The sequence below is a fragment of the Saimiri boliviensis genome, chromosome 5 (assembly GCF_048565385.1).
Source record: "Saimiri boliviensis isolate mSaiBol1 chromosome 5, mSaiBol1.pri, whole genome shotgun sequence".
In the NCBI taxonomy this organism is placed as follows: Eukaryota; Metazoa; Chordata; class Mammalia; order Primates; family Cebidae; genus Saimiri; species Saimiri boliviensis.
This window is the reverse complement of record NC_133453.1, coordinates 71,342,607-71,363,733: the sequence shown is the minus strand read 5'-3', so window position 1 is coordinate 71,363,733 and position 21,127 is coordinate 71,342,607. Positions and strand designations below refer to the sequence as shown.

At 42.2% G+C, this 21,127-nt stretch overlaps 1 protein-coding gene across 2 annotated transcripts in view; it reads left to right on the top strand.

Annotated features, from left to right (window-relative positions):
- Positions 1–3,437: 3,437 nt before the first annotated feature.
- CERS6 (ceramide synthase 6) overlaps positions 3,438–21,127 on the top strand; it is a 340,615-nt gene continuing 322,925 nt past the window's right edge. Inside the window, exon 1 of one of the 2 annotated variants that reach the window (XM_039469926.2) lies at positions 3,438–4,172. In XM_039469926.2, coding sequence (XP_039325860.2) covers positions 4,003–4,172 — 170 coding nt within the window. In that variant the 5' untranslated portion in view covers positions 3,438–4,002. The remainder of the gene's footprint in view (positions 4,173–21,127) is intronic. The other variant, XM_039469927.2, reaches the window with a different exon arrangement.

The following is a 21,127-nucleotide window of genomic DNA, read 5'->3' as shown; positions in this document are numbered from 1 at the left end:
ACAAAGGAACTCGTGCAAGATTCATAAAAAAAACACTAAAGCCTCCTTCCATTGCCCAACAAAACTCACCTTTCAAAATGTTCCTGAAATCCCACCACCTTCTCAAACATGATGAATGGGAGAACCATATTATCTTTTGCTCTCCTATGAGTTTGGCTTCTAAGTTTCAGGGAAGTGTAGTTTCAGGGAAGCAGGAATGAAGGAAAAGGAGAGTGAGATGAGAAAGAGGAGAGGAAATATAAGGGGGTGAGTTACACAGTGGGTCACAACCTTGAAATAAAATGTTGGGTTTGTATCGGGATATTTTCAGAGAGGCTGTTTGAAGCCATTGTGTATGTCTGAGGGGTGGGAAAGAAAGGAATAAAAATGTACTCACTGTCTTCATTGCCCAAGATCAAAGTCAGATCCTAGGGCATTAACTCACCAACACTATTGTACACGCTTAGGGACCTAGAAGGAGCTGCTAGAGACCATAGGAACCATGGGGTAGGAGGCAAGATACTATCAGGTCATACAGAAGGGAGTGACATGAGAAACCAGGGGGAGTCACAGAAGAATCTGGCTGCCCAGAAGGATAGGCTCACCATGACATGACTTAAGACCACAAAGGTGGTGAGAAGTCTTAACAAACCTCTATCTGTGGCCCATGAGAATGCAGTTGGTGCCAAGGCATGTTCCAGTATTACTGAGCAGCTGGCCACGTGGTCTGGAGTAGTGATGGTGACTTCTACTCCTGAATGAAGACTCACTTCAATGATACCTCATTTCCCTCACCTTAGAATTGACCCATCCCTTCTTTATGCCCACACTATTCTTCACATGAGTCTAACATAGATATATAAACATTTAACACAATTATTCAGACTTTTTTCTTCTCTCTGAGAAGACTTCTTGGGGTTGGAGTAATGTTGATTCATTTATTCAATAGTTTATTGATTAACTACTAGGTGCTAGGGAGTTTTTTAAGTGATAGGAATAGAACAGTTGATAAAATAAACACAAATTTTTTAACTTTCTGAAGCTTACATTTAGTGTGTGTGCGGGGGCGATTAATGAAGATACAAATACAATATATCTTGTGTTGATGGTGGTAAGTGCCTCGCAGGAAAACAAAGCAGGATGGGAAGAGTGGTTGTGGGGAGAGAGAGAGGAAAATTAACTAGGGTGGCCAGGGAAGGCTTCAGAGAGAAAGTGACGTTAGGAAAGAGCAAACATGGATATTTGTGTGACAGAGAAAAGCAAGCTCTAAGGCTCTAAAGCATGGCTGGTGTGTCCTGGGAAGGACAGGATGGCCAGTGTGGACTCAGGCAGAGTGAGGGAGACGGAATAGTAAATGAGTCAGAGCTAATATGGAGTCAAATACCACAGGTCTTTGGAATAATTTGGATTTCACTTGGGAGGGATGGGGAAGAAGCAGGGTTTTCACCCCAGGAGTGATCTGACAAATTTCCACAGGATCACACTGGCTGAGAATAGACTGTAGAGGGACAAAGGGTGAAACTGAAAGTTGGAAGGTTACTGGAGTAACATGGATGAGAAATGTTGGTTGTTTGGACCAAGAAGGTAGGAGAGGAGGTGGTGAAAGATGGTGAGATTATGGTTTTAAAATGGTGCTGACATCTGGGATGGATTAGAAAGGCAGTATGAGAGAGAGAGAGCAGGGAAAAAAATGACTCCACATTTTTGGCTTGAGCAAAGACTATAGGAGGAAGAGGCTTTAAGGGGAAGATTAATAGTTTGGTCATGAGATGGCTTTTAGACATCTGAATGGTGTTGTTAAATCGACAGTGGATTTAAGAGTCAGAAAGTCAGGAAAAAGTTCATGGCTAGAGATATAAATATGGGAGCTATTAGCATGACATTGGAGGTCATACAGATTTCATTAAAAACCACGAGACTAGATAAAATCACCAAATGAATACATTCAGATAGAAAAGTGAAGAGGACAAAGATGGACTCCAAGGCTGCTCCAAGTTTTAGAGGTTAGAAAAGTGAGGTGTATCAGGAAGGAGACTGAGAAGATGTGGCCATGAGGGAGGAGGAAATCCAGAAGAGTGAGGTTTTTGGAAGTCAAGTCAACAATGTTTCAACACCCAGGACCTTACAACTGGGCCAAATGCTACTGATAGAGGTGTTGTGAGCTGCCATTAACTGAATGTGTCCACTCAAAATTCATATGCTGAAACCCTAGTTCCCAATGTGATGGTATTCAGAGATAGAGTCTTTGGGAGGTAATTAGCTAACGAGGGTAGAACCTTCATGAATGGGATTGGTGTCCTTATAAGAAGATACAGGAGAGTTTGCTTCCTCTTTCTGTGCCCTCTGTCATGTGAGGATATACAAGAGAACAACTGTTTTCAAACCAGGAAGAGGATCCTTGCCAGACACTGGACCTGCCTGCACGTTGATCTTGGACTTCCCTGCCTCCAGAGCCATGAGGAATAAATTCTGATGTTTAAGCCACCTAGTCTAAGCAGCCTGAACTAAGATAAGAACTAACCTTTGTGTTTAGCAGCATGAAGATCACAGGTGACCTTGGGCAGTTTCAATGCAGCAGATGAGGCAAATGTCCAAATGGAAGTTCAAAAGAAAACGAGGGGAGAGAAATTGGAAGCACTAGTACAGGCCATTCTTCAGTTTCACTTTCAAGAGAGAGTGGAAAGAGGGGAAGGAAGAGTAAGAGAAACTCGTGTGTGTGTGTGTGTGTGTCTGTGTATGTGCACACACGCATGTGTATGCAGTTATATGCCCACTGGAAAGGTTCAGTGTAGCCTACTGGCAGCACCACGCAGAAAGTGAATGTGAGAAAAATGAAGAAAAATAATACCCCAGAACCAGGTATACATGGGCCATGGAACAAATTCACACATGGCTCCTGTGTCAACGGGGAAATGCATTGTGGGAGAGAAGGTGCCTGGGTTAGGCCTCACAGGCCTTATGCCTTAAAGGTGTCAGATTCAAAAGGCAGACTTATAAAAAGCCTGTCGAGTAGCAGAGTGGAAGTTCTCATAATCTGCAAGGTCAAATGTGGCCTAGCAGCCTTTTCAGAGAGATTGGTTGAGAAGGGCTGAGAAGCGTTTCAGAACGCTGCAGTTGCTATCATCATCGCTATTATTGTCATCAAGTACCAATTATTAAACAGCAATTAACTGCCTAATTTTTGTACCACCTCATAAATCAATATGAGGGGCTTGTTCCCTGGGGGAGCTACTTTGATGAGAAGTAATAGTATAAGAGGCCAGAAAGTCAAAGATTGGGCAAAGGCAGGCGTGGGGCAGAGGCAGAAGGCTCTTGCCAAACCATCCTGCCTCAGTTCCTGATTTTTCACCCTGCCTCTCCAAGCGCGGGAGTGGAGGATCCTCTCCCTCCCACTTCCTCCTTTGCACTTTGCACCCCCTCGTTCTCCTTTCGCTGTCCTCTCGAGCCGGGCTGGTTCTGAAGCTCGGCCCGCAGCCCTTACCTGCCGACCTACCGCCTCCGGGCGCCAAGGAAGAGGGCTGAGAGCCCGGAAACCAGAGCGGGGCAGGAGTCAGCGTTCTGAGCATGTGCGAGCAAGCCAGGAGGCTAGAGCGGATTTGGGGGGCCGACTTCGGGTCGTTGCCTTAAGCACAGAGCGAGAGAGCGGTGAGAGCCCGGGCAGGCGACCCTATCCGGAGTGGTGCCCCTGCGCCTAGGGCGCAGCCCTTCCCTCCGGGCGTGGGCGAGTTGGCCGCATGTGTGCCTCGTTACTTGACGCGAAGACTAGCCAATCAGGGCGGGCGGCCCGAGCTGCCATGTGACGGGCGAGGCGGCCCCTTTTCCCAGCGCGGCCAGAGGGAGGAGAGAACCGGGGCTCGCCGCGAGCCTTCGAGAGCAGCGGCTGCGGAGGAGGCGGCTGCGGGCAGGAGCGGCGGCGGCGGCGGCACAGGCTTGGGGCCAGCTGGGCGCGCACCCCTGGGCGCCCTGCGCGGTGGAGAGCTCGGCGGGCTGCGGGTGCCGCAGGACAGGAGTGGACAAAGCAAGATGGCAGGGATCTTAGCCTGGTTCTGGAACGAGAGGTTTTGGCTCCCGCACAATGTCACCTGGGCGGACCTGAAGAACACGGAGGAAGCCACCTTCCCGCAAGCTGAGGACCTCTACCTCGCTTTTCCCCTGGCCTTCTGCATCTTCATGGTGCGGCTCATCTTCGAGAGGTAAGAAGGGCTGGAGCCCCTCCTCCCCTCCCCCTGCACACACGCGCGCACACACACTCGCGCGCACACGCACACTCGCGTGCTCTGTGGCGCACGCCCCCGAGCTCCCCGAGGCGTTGACGCCTCCCAACCTTTGTGTTCGGGGAGGGGTTGCTGACCCCACTGCCCGGCTGGCTTTCTGGGAGCAGAGAGGGTCTGGCTTGCCACGGATTTCCTCTCGGGCGCCGGGGAGGAGCCGCGGAGCGTTAGGGTCGCCCCCTGTCCTCCTCCAGGGCCCTGCTCTCTCCTCCTGGCGAGGGCAAGCGAACAAAGGTGAGCGGTGGCCGGCCTCGGGACCCGCTGTACTCCGCGGGGCTCGCTCCTCTCCGGTCGCGCGCCACGCGAGGCGGCCGGGCAGGGCTTCCCGCCGGGCCCGCGCCACCCACCTGACAGCCAGGAACCTTCCCGACCTGCGGCCCGAAGGGAGGAGGAGCCGCGCACACTTCAGTCTTTACCCTCCCGCACAGGAATTGTAGGGTCTGTGCTTCAAAAGAATTCGCCAGGGACTTCCTGACTTCTGGTCGCTGTTTGGTTTTTATCCGTGACACTGACTGTCAGGCCCACAGTCCTGGCAAACAGGGGCTAATAGCATTTCAGGTCATTAGCGGTTTCTTTAAAAGAGGATATGACAGGACGGGTGCACATCTTGCAAATTAGTGATATTAAACTAATAACAGTGTCCTACGAATAATCATAAACTTATTTTTTTGGTACTCGAACGCACTTAAAATTTTGAGCAATTGTCATGTAATTGTATAGTTCCTCGGTTTGGTTGGATATCTCCATTGTGTCACATAGAAACTTGTGTTATTCTCATGGAATCCGTTTTCGTCACGAAACTAGATTGTGCTTGCCATGTATACTCTGGGTGCTACTGAAAGAAAACCGGGATAGCAGCACAGTTTTGTTTTGTTTTTCCGCAACAGAAAATATTGTCTTCCCGTATCTTGTACCCCCCGCCCCCTGCCCAATTCATCAGTAAAGGCTCTATTTCTTAGATCACAAAGTGGAGTTTAGATTCCATTTCTCACTTCCACTCCGCCTTTCTTCCCTGCCCTTAACTCATCTTGGTTTTGTTTCTTAAGCTTTCGCTGGTACCTCATTTGCTGTTCCTCTTGGCCTGAAAACCACTATTGAGGATGGCAGAGCGTGTCTTTTGAGTCATTTGCTGCTGGAAGAGGCAACAAAGCTTCATGGGAACAAAAAGTATCTTTTGTTTCAGGAAGGTGTATTTTTCACCGGACAACATTGTTGCTTGAAAACGAATTCAGCTGTTGGCCTGCAGAAATTGACATGCACAAAGCAACGACTTAAAGACGTCTATTAAAATTATTGGAATCGAATACAGATGTGTCATTGATCCCATGCAGCGCTGTGGCTCACTGTGAAAAAGTGGGTGTGTTTTGCCGGTGTAGATTTACCTCTAGAGCAAATGTTTGGTTAGAGAAAATATGAATTTACTCTGTTTTGCAGTCTTTCCAGAAACAAGCAGATGCAGGGATAGCAGGTTGCTCTGTGTTGGCACATAGTAGGGGATCCACACACAATTGCTGAATTCCGATAAATTGTGTCTGATAAATTCTGGCTGGGCTCACTTTTAGACAGCTAATGCATTTGAAAGAGATGTGCAGTCTTATGGGTTGGAGAACAAAAGCATGATCTGTGCACAAAAAGCTGAAATTTCCTGACATCCTTCTTCTCTGTGCTGAGTCCAGGCTGTTCACTGTGTTTAAAAAAAAATTAATTTGTTAAAATGGAGATGGCTTTGTACATAGATTGTCTCTGCCTTTAAAAAGAAAAACATTAATATAGTTGAAAACTGGAAGTTTATTTTTTCTCTTCTAAACATTTTTTCTTTTCAAATTTTTTTTTTCCCCAGAATCCCATGACTCGACCAACAGTTTACACAAAGGGGTGAGCTACTTTCAACTGTCAGTCACAGCAAATGTCCTCATATTGATATGTAGTGAGTTGGTCAGTTTCCTTCAGGCCATTGATCTAAGTAGAAGAGATTTAATGGCCTGTATGGAAAGTGAAAGCTTATGGTTAATGTTCAGAATAATAATCCAATATGGCACATAAGTCATAGAATGCTACTGACTTTTGGAATACTGTCTACTTTGTTTCTTCCTGTGACACCTCTGTCTTTAACCATTCAGACCTTCTCAATTCTCTGAACATCCACAATTTAGTTGTATCTAGAGTTAGAAGTTCTGCAGGTTTCTCTTTTTCTCAAACCTAAATGGCATATCCTGGGATCCAACCTATGACCTTTATCTCAGTAGCATCCATCAAGGGCCTGAATCAATAAAACAGAACCATTCAATATTATCACTGCTACAACTCACTTTCAATCCCTTTCTAGCATATTGTATATACGTCTTTTTCCTTTGCAGTATTCTATAATGTATAACACGATTTTAAAAAGCTGTTGTGAATCCCTTTGTAGAATGAAATGCTTTTGTAATAGGAATAATTTTCTTAAGATTCCTCTCCTCTTATGCTATGTCATTTATTTCAAAGCTGAGAACATACCTAAGAAATACCTGATTATACAACATCTTTATTTTACATTAAGTGAAGTCGGTAAGGTCTTTGTTGAGGCTAAAATTGTGAATTTGAATGCCTCCTTCTCAGTATTAGGTATTTGTCTCTACAAAAAGAAACACCAAAGAATTGACTGAATTGGGCTTTGCCCAGTTAAACAGCCCTGTCTTTTTGTTTATCTCCATTATTGGGGTGTTGACAGTAGAGGCATTGGTAGCCAGAACATGTCACTTTATGACAGCATATGGACAGCAATATGGAAGCCCAGCATGGTTGGTAAAAAGTGGAGCGGCCTAAGGTCAATGACTTTTGGCTGAGTTTGAAGATCTCAAAGCTTGATGGTTTTTAGCATAGCCTTTATATCATCCCTAACTCTGGGTAAGGACCAGAAGGACCACTGTAGTGACTACTTGATTGACAGCGTAAAGTATCTGTTTTGTTGTTGTTTGTTTTGTTTTGTTTTTAAACCTAACTGGGCCGTTTCTCTTAGAATAAAAATTGTATACCATTATGTTATTAACTTGATCACAAAGAAAAAATGTTGTTTATTAATAATAATACAGCATTGTCAGCTATTTGATGAATTTTCTTGATTTAATGCTTCTTTAGATTCAGTAAGCCATTCTCAGGAACTTCTTCCTTCTTTCAAAAATGTGTTTTGCTGTGGTATTTATAAATGTGGAAATTCTGCCGAATCTCTGTTTAGAAATAAAAATTGTTTGAGCTGTTGTTACAAATGGTAACTTTAATGCTGTGTATTTAGGAGAGATACAGAAAGTATAGATCGAGAATCAGAATACTCAAATTCTGGTCCTAACTTACACTGGGGCATCCTAATTTATCTCTGTTTATTGTTTCATTTATGTGTTGAGGCAAATGGCCTTTGTAACTTAAGGTTGTTTTCACCATCCCGATTCTTTAACTGTTGTAGATCTTCTGTGTTTGAAGATTACTAATTATTATTTGATGAAACTTTGAAGCAGGCCGAATGTCATTGTTTTTTTTGTTTTGTTTTGTTTTTTCAGGCAGAAAGAAGTTCTCCTAGAATAAACAGGTTTTTGTTTTGTTTTGTTTTGTTTTGTTTTGTTTTGTTTTGTTTTGAGACATGGTCTTTCTCCATCACCCAGGCTAGAGTGCAGTGGCATGATCATAGCTCAGTGCAACCTCCACTTCCTGGGCTCAAGCAATCCTCCCACCTCAGCCTCCTGCATAGTTGGGACCACAGGTGCATGCCACCATGCCTAGCTAATTTTTTGTAATTTTTGTAGAGATGGGGTCTCCCTATGTTTCTCAGGCTGGTCTCAAACTTCTAGGCTCAAGTGAACCACCCACTTCAGCCTCCCAAAGTGCTGGGCTTACAGGGATGAACCTCTGCACCTGGCCAAGAGACTTTTTTCCCCCACAGAAATATTGTAGTCAATGGTTTTGTTTCTTGTATTTTTCAGTTGTGTTTTGAGTCAAAAGAATCATATGGGTCGTTATCATTTATGCTCCAAAATGCTACAGTATTTCAGAATAACCCAACAAAGATTCTGCAGAGAAAGGAATTGATCCATTTCCTTAGACCTCCTTTAGCTAGAACCCAGAGTAGGCCTGGCATCTCTTGTGATGACTGGGTAAGAATGAGAAGCTCATTCCTGCCAGGTTGGCTCTCAAAATGCCAGGATGTGACGAGTATCATCTTTCTGGAGGCTAACAGCAAAGTCTGGCTTCACACACTCAGTCCAAGAATAATCTGCTGTCCCAAACCTTCAGGAAACAACAGGGTCTCAATTGTGTCAGAGGGAATGTCTGGCTAGCAGGCGTTTTCTTATAGATTTATTGTCCAGCAGCCTTGGGTCATGCCCTCTAGGACAGTTGAGAGAGAGAGAGAGAATGTCTGAGAGTGTGTTCCTGGTTGCTGGTATTTAATGGGGAAAGGAAGGTAGTGAGTGAATGACTGCTAGGAAAAAGTGAGGTATCAGGTGAGGTTCATTACTGAAGGAATTTGTTCCTAAATGTTCCTATAGTGCACCTTGTAATGAAGAGACTGATCTGATACATTTTAAAAGAGCGTTTGAAAACTTGCAAACAACCATGGTTTTCTCATGCAATCAGTGCTGGGTATTAAACTCTGTAAGTGTTCCTTATTTAGGTTGTTAAGTGATATGGCATGATTCACATTAAAGCTATGGACACCTGCTTTGCCAGAGACTAGTGTGCGAGGCAAGAGTGGGCTTCAGGCCAGGTGTGGTGGCTTATGCAGGAAGATCACATGAGCCCAGGGAGGCCGAGGTCGAAGTGAGCTTGAGCAGTGATGTTGCTACTGCACTTTAGCCTGGGCAACAAAGTGAGACCCTGTTTCAAAAAAAAAAAAAAGAGTGAGCTACAGACATAAGTAGCTTCCTGCATTATTTGAGTAGGATAGGAAGGTTGAATGGATGTTTTATTGGAAAACAGTGGATGTTTTGTTGGAAAACAACCTGAAATCAGAGGTTTGCCATTCTTTGCAGAACTTAGTACAGTTTTCTCATCTAGTAAAATAAAAGGTTTGCATTTACACAGTGCAGTAGTTTGGCTAGTTGTAATAGGTTAATTTGTGGGTAAAAGGTGTAACATTCCTCTTAAGGGGCAGTGCCTTAGAATGGTAGAGGAAGTAGGTGAGGTAACTTTAAATTATCACATGATTTAATGTCATCTAGGATTATGAAATTAATACCCTGAGTTTACTTATGAGTTCTCTGTTGAAAATACCTGAATTCTCTGTGGACAGGGCTAGATAGTTTTCTTTTAGATCCCTAGTTTGTAAGGTGTTTCAGAAGTGGTTGCTCTTCTGTGATGGGGAAGGATAGGTGGCAAGAGAAGGAAAATGGGAATTTCTTCCATCAGCACATGGGTCCCATGGCTTTGTCAGACATCGCTTCACCATCCTCAGGCTGTCCTCTTGTTTTTTACTAACCTGATTAAACCTTGTTGGTGAACACTAGAATCTAGGCCCAAGTTGTATATTAAAAGTTCCAAATGTTGTTGCATACACTTACATTTCTTCCTCTATCACCAGGTGAAACCAGATTTTTAATTTATTTCTTACATAGTCAGGACTCTCAAAATTTTATTTTTTTTTCCTTTTTTACCTTCTTTTGATGAGTTAATTCCTTAAATGCTTTTGAGTCAGAATACTGGGGTTCCAGATTTTGTTTGGTAGCAACTAGTTGTGTTGCTTTAATGTTTCTTAGGAACCACTTTTCTTTTCTTTTCTTTTTTTTTTTAAAGGTAAATAGGATTGTCTTATATAGCACAGTGATCCTTTTATATTAGCAGTGCCCTGAGAATCTTTATTCCTGATTTTATTCTTTGGTTTCTTCCCCCGGCCACTTTTTAAAAACGATTTCATAAGATCTTTGTTGTTGTTGTTTGTTTGTTTCTCTTTCCTGACACTGTAATCTTTATTGACACCTATACTGTGGCATGACTGAACAAAAAAGGGTGATTCTTTTATTTATTTATTTAATTGTTTTTTGGGACAGAGCCTCACTCTGTTGCCCAGGCTTGAAGCAGTGGGGTAATCTTAGCTCACTACAGCCTTGAGGCTCAAACAACGCTCCTGCCTCATCCTCCCAGTAGCTAGGACTATACAGGTGGGTACCACCATTTAAAATTTTTTTCTGGTAGAGATGGGGTCTTGCTTTGTTGTCCAAGCTGGTCTTGAACTCCTGGCCTCAAGTGATCTTCCCATTTTGACCTCCCAAAGCACTGGGATTGCAGGTATGAGTCACTGTAGCCAGTCAGGGTGATTCTTGCAGTGTCTTTTTGGGGTGTCTTGTTAGTCATGCTGTGGATGATTGGTCTGAAGCTGTGACTTGGTGGTTACCATTTATTTTGTTTGATGTTTGACTGACTGCCATTTTTAATGAACAACTTTTAAAATTTTGAAAACAATAGTAACAACTACTATTAATTCTTTAGTGAGTTTATGACTTTACATGGTTTACTTTATTTAATCCCCCACCAGGCCTTGTAAGGTGGAACTAATTTTTCCCCATTTTATGGATGAAATTTAGGATTGAGAATTTAGAAAATATACTTACCTTCATATATCTTAAAATGGTGATGTAGGAATTTGGAACTAAGTTTTTTGATCTAATAATTTTGGTGATCTCCTACTTTAAAGTAATTATCATGAAATCCTACTGTATATATATGGTTTTATATTTAGCCTTTTGACATTTAAAGATATAACCTCAAACTTTCCATGTAATTGAACCTATTCAACAGTATTTTTAATGACTATATTCTATACTGTGGTTATACCAAAACTTACTTAACCAGCGTTTATATTTTTGTTGGATATTTAGACCATTTGCAGTTTATTTACGTAAGTCTTTTAATTCTTGATGATTTCCTAAGGAATGTTTCCTAGAGGTGGCATTTCTGAGCCCAGAAGGATAAATATTTTTGTGTTTTTGATAGATACGTGTTGTCAAGTTGTTGTCCAGAAATATTATACCCATTTTTACTTCCTTATCAGAATATAGTTTATTATCATTGAGGAAAATCTGGGGGCTGAGCACAGTGGCTCATGCCTGTAATCCCAGCACTGTGGGAGGCTGAGGAGGATGGATCGCTTGAACCCAAGAGTTTGAGACCAGCTTGGGCAACATGGCAAAACCCTGTGTCTATTAAAAATATATATATAAAAACTAACTAGGTACGATATTTAGCACCTGTAATCCTAGCTACTTGGGAGGCTGAGGTTGGAGATCACTTGAGCTTGGGAAGTGGAGGTTGCAGTGAATTGAGATCACACCTCTGCATTCCAATTTGGGAGCCAGAGCAAGACTCTGTCTCAAAACAAAAAATTATTTTTTGCTTTGAATTGAAAAAAATGTTACTGTTATAATGTGTGTTCTTATATTACTTATGAACTTATTTCAAATTATTAATAATTAGTATTTCATATTCTGTGAATTCAGGTATATTTTCCTATGGGGATGAGGAGATGTAGTTTTTATCTTTTCTCTGAAAGAAATTGGTGGCCTGCAGGTTTTTAAATTTCTTTTTAATACAGTGTGGTCTTGTTGTGGTCTATTTGTTATTGTTGTTGTTGTTTTGAGACAAGGGTCTCTGTCCCCCAGGCTGGAGTGCGGTGGTGTGATCTCAGCTCACTGCAACCTCTGTCTCCCAGGTTCAAGTGATTCTCCTGCCTCAGGCACCCAAGTAGCTGGGATTAGGTATTTTTAATAGAGATGGGGTTTCACCCTGTTGACCAGGCTGGTCTTGAACTCTTGATCTCGAGTGATTGCTCGCCTTGGCCTCCCAAAGGGCTGGGGTTACAGACATAAGCCACCACACCTGGTCTTATACTTTTTTATTTATTTCTTCCTCCTGACTCTTCCCCACAAGCTAAGTAACCATTATCAGGAAGGAAGCTTCTCGGATTTTAAATAGTGGAAAAGATACACTAAAGAGGATGAGGAAGTAAGTGATGTTAATACTTTATTATGGAAAGTGAGGCAAAGAGAAAGGGCTGGGAGGAAGACTGAGGCATCAGTAATGAAAGGGTCTTTATAAGGGAAAACACAGGGATAGAGCCTAAATTAAAAAGAAATTACTCTACCCCTGTAATAAATGATCTAAATTTTAAAATATTATCTTTCTGAACTTTAAAAAATGACTTACTATGAGAGGCTGAGATGGGAGGCTCACTTGAGCCTGGGAGGCTGAGATTGCAGTTAGCCAAGATTGCACCACGCCACTCCAGTGGTCTAAGCGACAGAGTGAGTCCCCATGTCAAAAAAACAAACGAAAAAGACTTACTATTATTAGACTAATCACTTGGGAACTACAAAACAAAACCACTATGAGGTACCCATTAGGATGGCTGCTATCAAAACAAAACAAAACAAAAACCCAGAGAATAACAAGTGTTGGCTAGGGTGAAGACAAATTGGATCTGTTGTGCACTGTTGGTGGGAATGTAAAATGGTGCAATTGTGATGGAAAACACTGTAGAGATTCTTCAAAAAATTAAAAATAGAATTGCTGTATGATAAAGCAATTTTCCCTCTAGGGGTATACACCCAAAAGATTCGAAGTCAGGGTCCCAAAGATCTATTTGTACACCCATGTTCATCATTTACAATAGCCACAAGGTGGAAGCAACCCAGGTGTCTCTTGATGTATGAAACAGCTGAACAAAATGTGGCATATACATATGTCTCAATTTGTTTGGGCTGGTACAACAAAATACTGTAGACTGGATAATTCGTAAGCAAAATAAATTTATTGCTCACAGTTTTGGAGGTTGGGGAGTCTGAGATCAAGGTGTGAGCAGATTTACTATCTGGTGAGGGTCCACTTTCTGGGTCACAGATGGCATCTTCTCACTGTATTATCCCATCACGGAAGGGGCAAGGTCACTCTGGGGCTGCTTCTTTAAGGACACTAATCCCATTCATGAGGGCTCAGGCCCTGTGACCTAATCACCTCTCACAGGCCCCACCTCCTAACACCATCATACTTTAGTTATTAGGTTTCAATATGAATTTCAGGGGGATACAAACATTCAGACCATAGCAACATATAGTAGAATATTATTCATCTTTTAAAAGGAAGGAAATTCTGCTACAGCATGAATGAGCCTTGAAGACATTATGCTTAGTGAAATAAGCCAGTCACACACACACACACACACACACAAATGTGGGATCCTACTTATGTAAGGTACCTAAAGTAGTCAGATTCATAGACACAGGTAGTGGAGTGATGGTTGCCAGGTGGTGGAGAGCAGTGCAGAGTTTCAGTTTTGCAAGATGGAAAGAGTTCTGGATGGTGGTCTTGGTTGCACAGCAATGTGAACGTCCTTAATGACATAGGACTGTGCACTTACAAATGGGTAAGATCGGCCGGGCACAGTGGCTCACACCTGTCATCCCAGCACTTTGGGAGGCTGAGGTGGGTGGATCATGAGGTCAGGAGATCCAGATCACTCTGGCTAACACAGTGAAACCTTATCTCCACTAAAAATTTAAAAAATTAGCTGGTTGTGGTGGCACATGCCTGTAGTCTCAGCTACTGTGGAGGCTGAGGCAGGAGAATCGCTTGAACCCAGGAAGTGGAGGTTGCAGTGAGCCGAGATGATACCACTGTACGCCAGCCTGGGTGACAGAACGAGGTTTTGTCTCAAAAAAACAAAGATTAAGATGGTAAGTGTTATGCTATGTGTATTTTACCGCAATTTTTAAAAATAATAGAAGATTTGCTGACTTAAAAATCACTAGAAATAACTGCCTTCATTTTCTAGGCTTGCCATTTTTCTAGTTAGGAACAAACATCCCAGTTCTGTTGATCTCAGTTTCATCAAGCACTGTTTTCTTTTCTTTTTTCTTTTTTTTAACTGCATAATTCCCTTCAAATCTAGGAGAGCATCTCTTCTTTCCAGAATTGTCTGGCATGGGTGGATGGGAGGTGAGGAGTGATGGGAGGTTTTTAAACCCGGAGTGCACTTAAGTATCCTGTTTTTTTTAGAAGGCACTAGAACTGAACATATCATTTCAAGTCCTTTTGTTAATATGACAACTTAGTAAATTGGCTGCGTGTGTAGAAGAGGAGAGCCGAGTGTCTTTAGAAAAGCACATTGCGTAGTTTCAGAGAAGCTGTAGGATTAAAGTAAAGGCATCCTGGTAAGTACTCAATCCATTTAAAGCGAACCAGGATAATGGGATAAGACTCTCCTTAGCAGCCTAGGCCACAGGTGTATCCTATGGAAGCTGTGGGTAAGTTAAGATCAGATTTCCTCTTCCTCCCTAGCTTTCAGTTTAATTTTCCATGCATTTTACAAACAAATAACTTAAACACTGGAATATTTAAAGATGATTTTTCTCAAATGCTACATATTATAAAAACAATCTGATTGGAAGCAGTCAGTTACATATTGTTGAACAGTAGTTTTTGAAGTTTATTCTAATGTTTGGTCATTGTACAAAATACTGCTTTCCATAATTCATCTGTAAGAATCTTTTGGGCGGTGCTGTTTTTGTTTTTTCTTGTTTTAAAGCAGAACTCCTTTTTTTCTCTCTACTGGTCTTCAAAGGGGACTTCTCTTGGACCACTCCTGCCTTCTATTTCTGCTTTTGCTTTTATTATTATAACTTAGAATTTTATTGTGGGGCTTGCTTTTGACAAGTGGAGTTAAAGAAACACAAATGGTTTTTAATTGCAGGATAAATGCATTTCTTTACTAGGTAACGTTTTTCATACAGTGACCTAAGAATAATGTTTGTTTGTAACTTGCCGTTGTCTACATAAATGTCACATCTTATCGTTGAGGTTTTCAGGTTACAAAGCTACTGTTGCTCTGCTGAAGCTGTGATTAAGGTTGTAATCTCTTTCTTTTCCTCTCTTCCCCCCTCCCTTGTCCCCTGTCTTCTTTCTTCATGTCTTCCTCCCTTCTTTCTTATTACTGATACGGACCCTTTATTAAAGACACAGGGAGACTTTGGCGAGAAAAGGAGCAGCATAGGGTGAAGAATGGGTGAGAGTATTAAGAAAATCGTCTAAAATCTTGTCCAGGGACACAGTTTGGCAAGTATCAGAGTGAAGGCTGCCAGCTAGTCTAAGTGGCTCTGTAGATCTTGTTTTAATAGCTCACCATTTCAAAGCAGAATAAAGTGACTTGGTAGTTTAAGCAGAGTGGCAGTTTGGGACACAATAGCTTGAGTGAAGGAAAATTGAGAAAGGAGCAGTCAGTCATTTGGGCATTATGGAAAATGGGAGACTGAAAGGGTTTTGTATGTCAGTGGATGTGTGAACATCTTTGAGTGGATGAATAGACTTGGTAACAGTGCATTTGCATTCTGTTGCTATTTTGTATATCTATTGTAATTAGCAGACACGTATTTCTAGCTAGAATTGAAAGGAAAATGGGTGAGATATCAGAAAGATTATAGAATTTAAGTTTAAATTTAAACAGTGCTCTTTATCACCTGTGCAGTTGTGGACAATATATTCTCTCATTTGGTGTCCTGTCTTGTAAAATGGAGAATATGCCTACTTTGCAGTATTGAACACTCTCTGCAAAAATGTATATAAGGGGATTCAATGAAACCCTGTTCTTAAAAATACACATTGTGTAGAAAATAATTGATACCAGAGTACAGTATTTAGTATCTACTTTAGAAATACTGTTCTATAATTTGATTTTCTAAAATAAATGGGTATATGTGTGGGGGCCTGGGGATATGGGGTCAGGGTATAGCTTGTGGAAGCAGTAGGACTTGTTTACACATTTGTTGCTGGAACTGGAGGATTTGCTTGTTCTATTGAAGAGTAAATATTTAGAGTTTTAGACAGGCCTCAAAACCCCAATCTTTTCAGCACTGTGCCTATTTAGGGAGGAGAATGCTTTTAAGCCATTTCTTCTCAACAGTTAATGATGTGGATTTTATACTGGGGACCTGTGGAAAACCATTTCTAGTGGTGTAGTGTTAAGCAAGTGGGGGGCTGCTGTGTGCCACTGAGAGTCTGGCCTCTACTCTGGCTTCTGTGCCTTTGGAGAGAGACCCCCAGCCCCAAAGATGGTCTCCCTCTGGGTGGAGATTTCTCTGGAAGCTGCCTTTCAGTGATACACAGGTATCCCCACCTGCTTACTGACCCTGGTCTGGCCCTGATGATAGATTGCAGAAGTCTCTAGGGAAAATTGGGTATTTGGCCACTGGTAATGGCACACATGAAGTTTGGCATTTATATTGACTTAAGACCTGTGCTGTGTTTTGGCTCTGCCACTTGATGGCTACAGCTCTTAGGGGCAAATTACTTAACCTCTGCAAGTTCAGTTTTCATCTGAAACTCATAGGGTTGCTGTGAGGACTAAATGGGATAATACATGCATTGTGTTTAGGGCAATGCCTAGCTCAATGAAGTAGTGATTACTTGTTCTTCAGGTTTATTAATTCATTCTCTCTCTTTCTCTCTCTCTCTCTCTCTCTCTTTCACACACTCTCTCTCTCTCTCTCTCTCTCTCTCTCTCTCTCTCTCTCACTCAATCAATGACTTTCTGAGTGTTTGTTGGAACTCTTATATCCAGAAATAGGACTTCAGTGGCCTTGCCTTTACATTATAGACATTTACCATAGACCCCATTCCTGTATACATCCCCATTTTCCCCAGTTAGGGCTCTCTGTGTACAGTTTTACTTTCCCTATTATCTTTCCCCTTCTCTCTCTTTTTTACCTCTGAAGAAGATTTTGATTCTTCTTGTAGTCGGCAGAAAACACCCCTAGCAGCTTAGTGAAGGAGGGGGCTTTGTCCACTTCACACTCATGTAATCCACTTTGCTGAGCGTGTACATTAGTATTTGGATAGCACAGAAACATTTTTCCTAGTAAAAGACTTCCAGAAATAGGACAGCCTCAAGACACGTTTATTGCTTTCTTTCAGAAATTTAAGCCTAGTAGATTATCTTAATTTGATTCTTAAGAAAAAAAGAAATTCAATCTAGTGACATTGGAATCACATTTATGAAAATGGAAACATTCGAAATTAACTGAAAATAATATATGTATGTATCTTTTTTTCTTCAAAAGAAATAAACCTGCACCCCCAAATTGGAACTTCCATTGGTGTGAATGTGGCGAACCTAGCCTGACTACATTAGTTCAGATGGAGTTTGCACCTGCTTTCAACTATCCGCATTTCTCCAGCTCTGCATAGTTAAATATAATTTGTAAGTAGTTAGCCATGTAAATAATTTAACAAACCTGCTCGTTTCTTAGGGTTTTGTTAGAGACATCTTAGGGTGATGAAAGAGGACGTTTGGTGTGGGTTGTCTATTAAATGAGGAAGTAAGGCAAAGATGAAACTACAAGGCTGTGTAATGACAAATGACCAAAAATTGCCTCTGTTTTAATTCAGTCATCGTTTAGTGTCATAGACTTTCTACTGAAAATGGAAATTGAAACTTACTCATTCAGAGATCTGTAAGTTCGTTGTGGTGTCCTGAAGTGGGGAATGTTTGGGAGTGGTCTGCTCTGGGTGCATGCAGTAAGGGGATATATTAGCTATAGAGAATTTTTAAAAAATTGGTTAAAAGTTAGTCTTTGTTGGCACCATGTGAAGCCAATTATAAACAAAGAATTGATAGAAGTGATAAAATACTCCTCTCCATTAGGGTACACTCTTCCTACCCATCCCCTACAACTTGCAATACCACTGCCAGACACTATTTTATGGCACAGATGACCTGAAGACCACACTTTGAGAAATGCTGGCAGAGATAAAATACTACTCCACCTCCCACTTTAGATATGAAGATACCCAGCCTAAAAAGATGAATGAAGTAACTTGTTCTCTGCCACCCACTCAGGTCCTGGCAGAGCCTGGCTGATCTGGATCCCTGGCAGTGTCATTATAGAGTAACCATCTCATCCTGATTTATTTGAGACTGTCTCAAGAAATGCCAGTCCAGGGAAAATGGAAATAGCTGGTCACTCAACCTGACTGCCCAGCCTACTAAACCTATCCTGAGGTCAGGTGGTGGCTCATGCCTGTAATCCCAGCACTTAGGGAGGCCATGGCAGGAGGATTGGTTGAGCCTGGGAGATTGAGACCAGCCTGAGCAACCTAGTGAGACCCTGCCAAATCTACAAAAAAAACGGGGGGGTGGGCAGGCATTTGGGATGCCAAGGCAGGTGGATCAAAAGGTCAGGAAATTGAGACCAGCCTGGGCAACATGGTGAAATCCCATCTCTACTAAAAATACAAAACTTAGCTGGGCATGGTGGTACGTGCCTGTAGTCCCAGCTACAGCTACTTGGGAGGCCCAGGCAGGAGAATCGCTTGAACTTGGGAGGAGGAGGTTGCAGTGAGCTGTGATCGCACCACTACACTCCAGCCTGGCAACAGAGCAAGAATCCATCTTTAAAAAAAAAAAAAGTCTGGCAAGGTGGTATGCACCTATAGTCCCAGCTACTCCAGAAGCTGAGGTGGGAGGATTGCTTGATCCTCAGGAGGTCGAGGCTACAGTGAGCTATGATTGCACCATAAGAAACGGCTTCTCTGCCTTGCCCTAAGGGTGACTTAGAGTGTTTGTGGGAAGAAGCTTCCTTGGTGACTGAGGGGTGTCTCTTGCCTCACTGTAGGTCTCTGCCACATTTCATGGCTTTTTAAGATGATGATGAAAAGGTTTCCCGTTAAGTGTGGGTTGGAGCTCCTGAGGGCAGAACTGCATCTAAGATAGCCAGGGTCAGTTCTTGGTGTGCCAGTTCCTCCTCAGCATGCCTGTGTTACTGAGACCACAAACTTTTTTGTTTTCCTTCTGCTTTCACCCAGTGTGTGTTAAGTCCTGCTTGTTAAGCTCCCACACTTAAGTGACTGCTTGCAGAATTGTAAAGGGGCTAGGGAGACAACAAAAACATACGCAGGTGATGGTTGTTAACCAGACAGGCTTTCTAAGGAGGGTTCAGGCAGTCAGGTGGTTTCGTCTATGTGTTTTATGTTCATGGTTTTGAGTTTTACAATGTGTGAAGCTTACTTTTGCTAGCATTAGGTATAGTTTATTTGAAAGAACAAGGCTCCTGAAATAAACATGCCAGTAAACTATATCTTAAGAGTTTAATGAGAACAGTGCTAGGAAATTCCAACTCCTCCCAATGTTGCCTCAAAGGCAGGCGTTAGCTATGGGTCTATAAGCGGGCAAATAGGTTTACCAGGGTGTCAATACCTGTGGTGCCCTGCCCCAGGCTGTTCCCACCTGGTGTAGTGTCAAGCCATATAAGATTGGGCAGAGGGCAAGCAGTAACAATTTAGGACCGTGGCTTAGCACTTATTTGACTGCTGTATCCTATTTGCCTAGTGCTTTCACAGCTTTTTTTTTTTTTTTTTTTTTTTTTTTTTTGGAGACGGAGTTTCACTCTTGTTACCCAGGCTGGAGTGCAATGGCGCGATCTCGGCTCACCGCAACCTCCGCCTCCTGGGTTCAGGCAATTCTCCTGCCTCAGCCTCCTGAGTAGCTGGGATTACAGGCACGCACTGCCATGCCCAGTTAATGTTTTGTATTTTTAGTAGAGACGGGGTTTCACCATGTTGGCCAGGATGGTCTCGATCTTTTGACCTCATGATCCACCCGCCTCGGCCTCCCAAAGTGCTGCAATTACAGGCGTGAGCCACCGCGCCCAGTCCCTTTCACAGCTTCTTACCTCCTGCTCTTGCTCAGAACCTACTCTGTCTTAAAAGTGTCCTGGGTAAAAGGAATCTCCTCATTGGGAAGGGTATCTCTTTAACCTTTTAGCCCTAAGCCCTGGTTACCAGATGGTCTGTTATTCTCACATTTCCCAGGGTAATAATGAGTTTGGGTCAAATCCACTTAGAAGGATAGTTAATAAGAGCTTTCGCTTCAACTTTTAATGTTTTTCATTACATACTACTTTTTAGTGTTTTAGCATTTAAAAAATATGTGATAACAAAATAAGTGTTCTTTCTGTTCTTAAAGATAACTTCATGGTTTTAGGCTGTTTTTCTGATTTCTAAAAAGGAAATAAATTTGAGTTATTGTGTTCCACAACTTTCAAATAACAGTTTATTCTTTGGTAAGCTGTTTCGCCTTTTTGAGAATTGAAGATGAGATAAAAATGTTGCATTTAAAGCAGAAACAGACGTGGGAAAGCCTCTCTCTCCATCAATCACCATTCCACTTTCCAGCCAATACCTAATCCTTTATTCAGGGGTCAAATCTAAGAATTTCTGTCCTTTCAGATTGTCTAAAGCTTCTCTAAATTGAATGCACTTAGCTGCTAGAAATTTCTTACTGCCGTATTTTAAAAGCTAATCTGAAAGAGTCTGGCTGCTATTCTGAATGAGAACTGCTAAGGTAAATAGTGTCTGATTATATATTTTGGATGTTGACAACAGATTATACTTATCTTTGCAGGTAAAGTTGAACATAGTCTTTGTTTCTGGGGCCCAGTTCAAATCTGTGGAGAGAGGGAGAGATGGAAATGAGAGTGTGAACACAGATGCTGATTGATCCTCTGCCATGTGTGCACAGCAAAAGGGAGCGTAGCTTCCTGACTTTGGCTTAAAATTCCATCTTGGAGAAACGCTGATTCAGCCACCATTGTACCCTAGTGGGTATTAGCTCTAAACCCCAGCATCAAATGTGTAATCACTTGCTTGCCAAATGTTCATATGGCATTGTTAGAAAAAATGCTGTTTTTTCCTAGACTTTTTACTCTATGCATAGCATTCATACTGAAACATGCACAAAAGTACTTATCACAGTGAAGTGAATACACCGGTGTGTTCATTAATCAGAACTGAGATCAAGGATCAGAACATTACCCAAGAAACTTTAAAAATCATTTGCAGTATGAAGATGAAAGGGCTAATTTATGCAG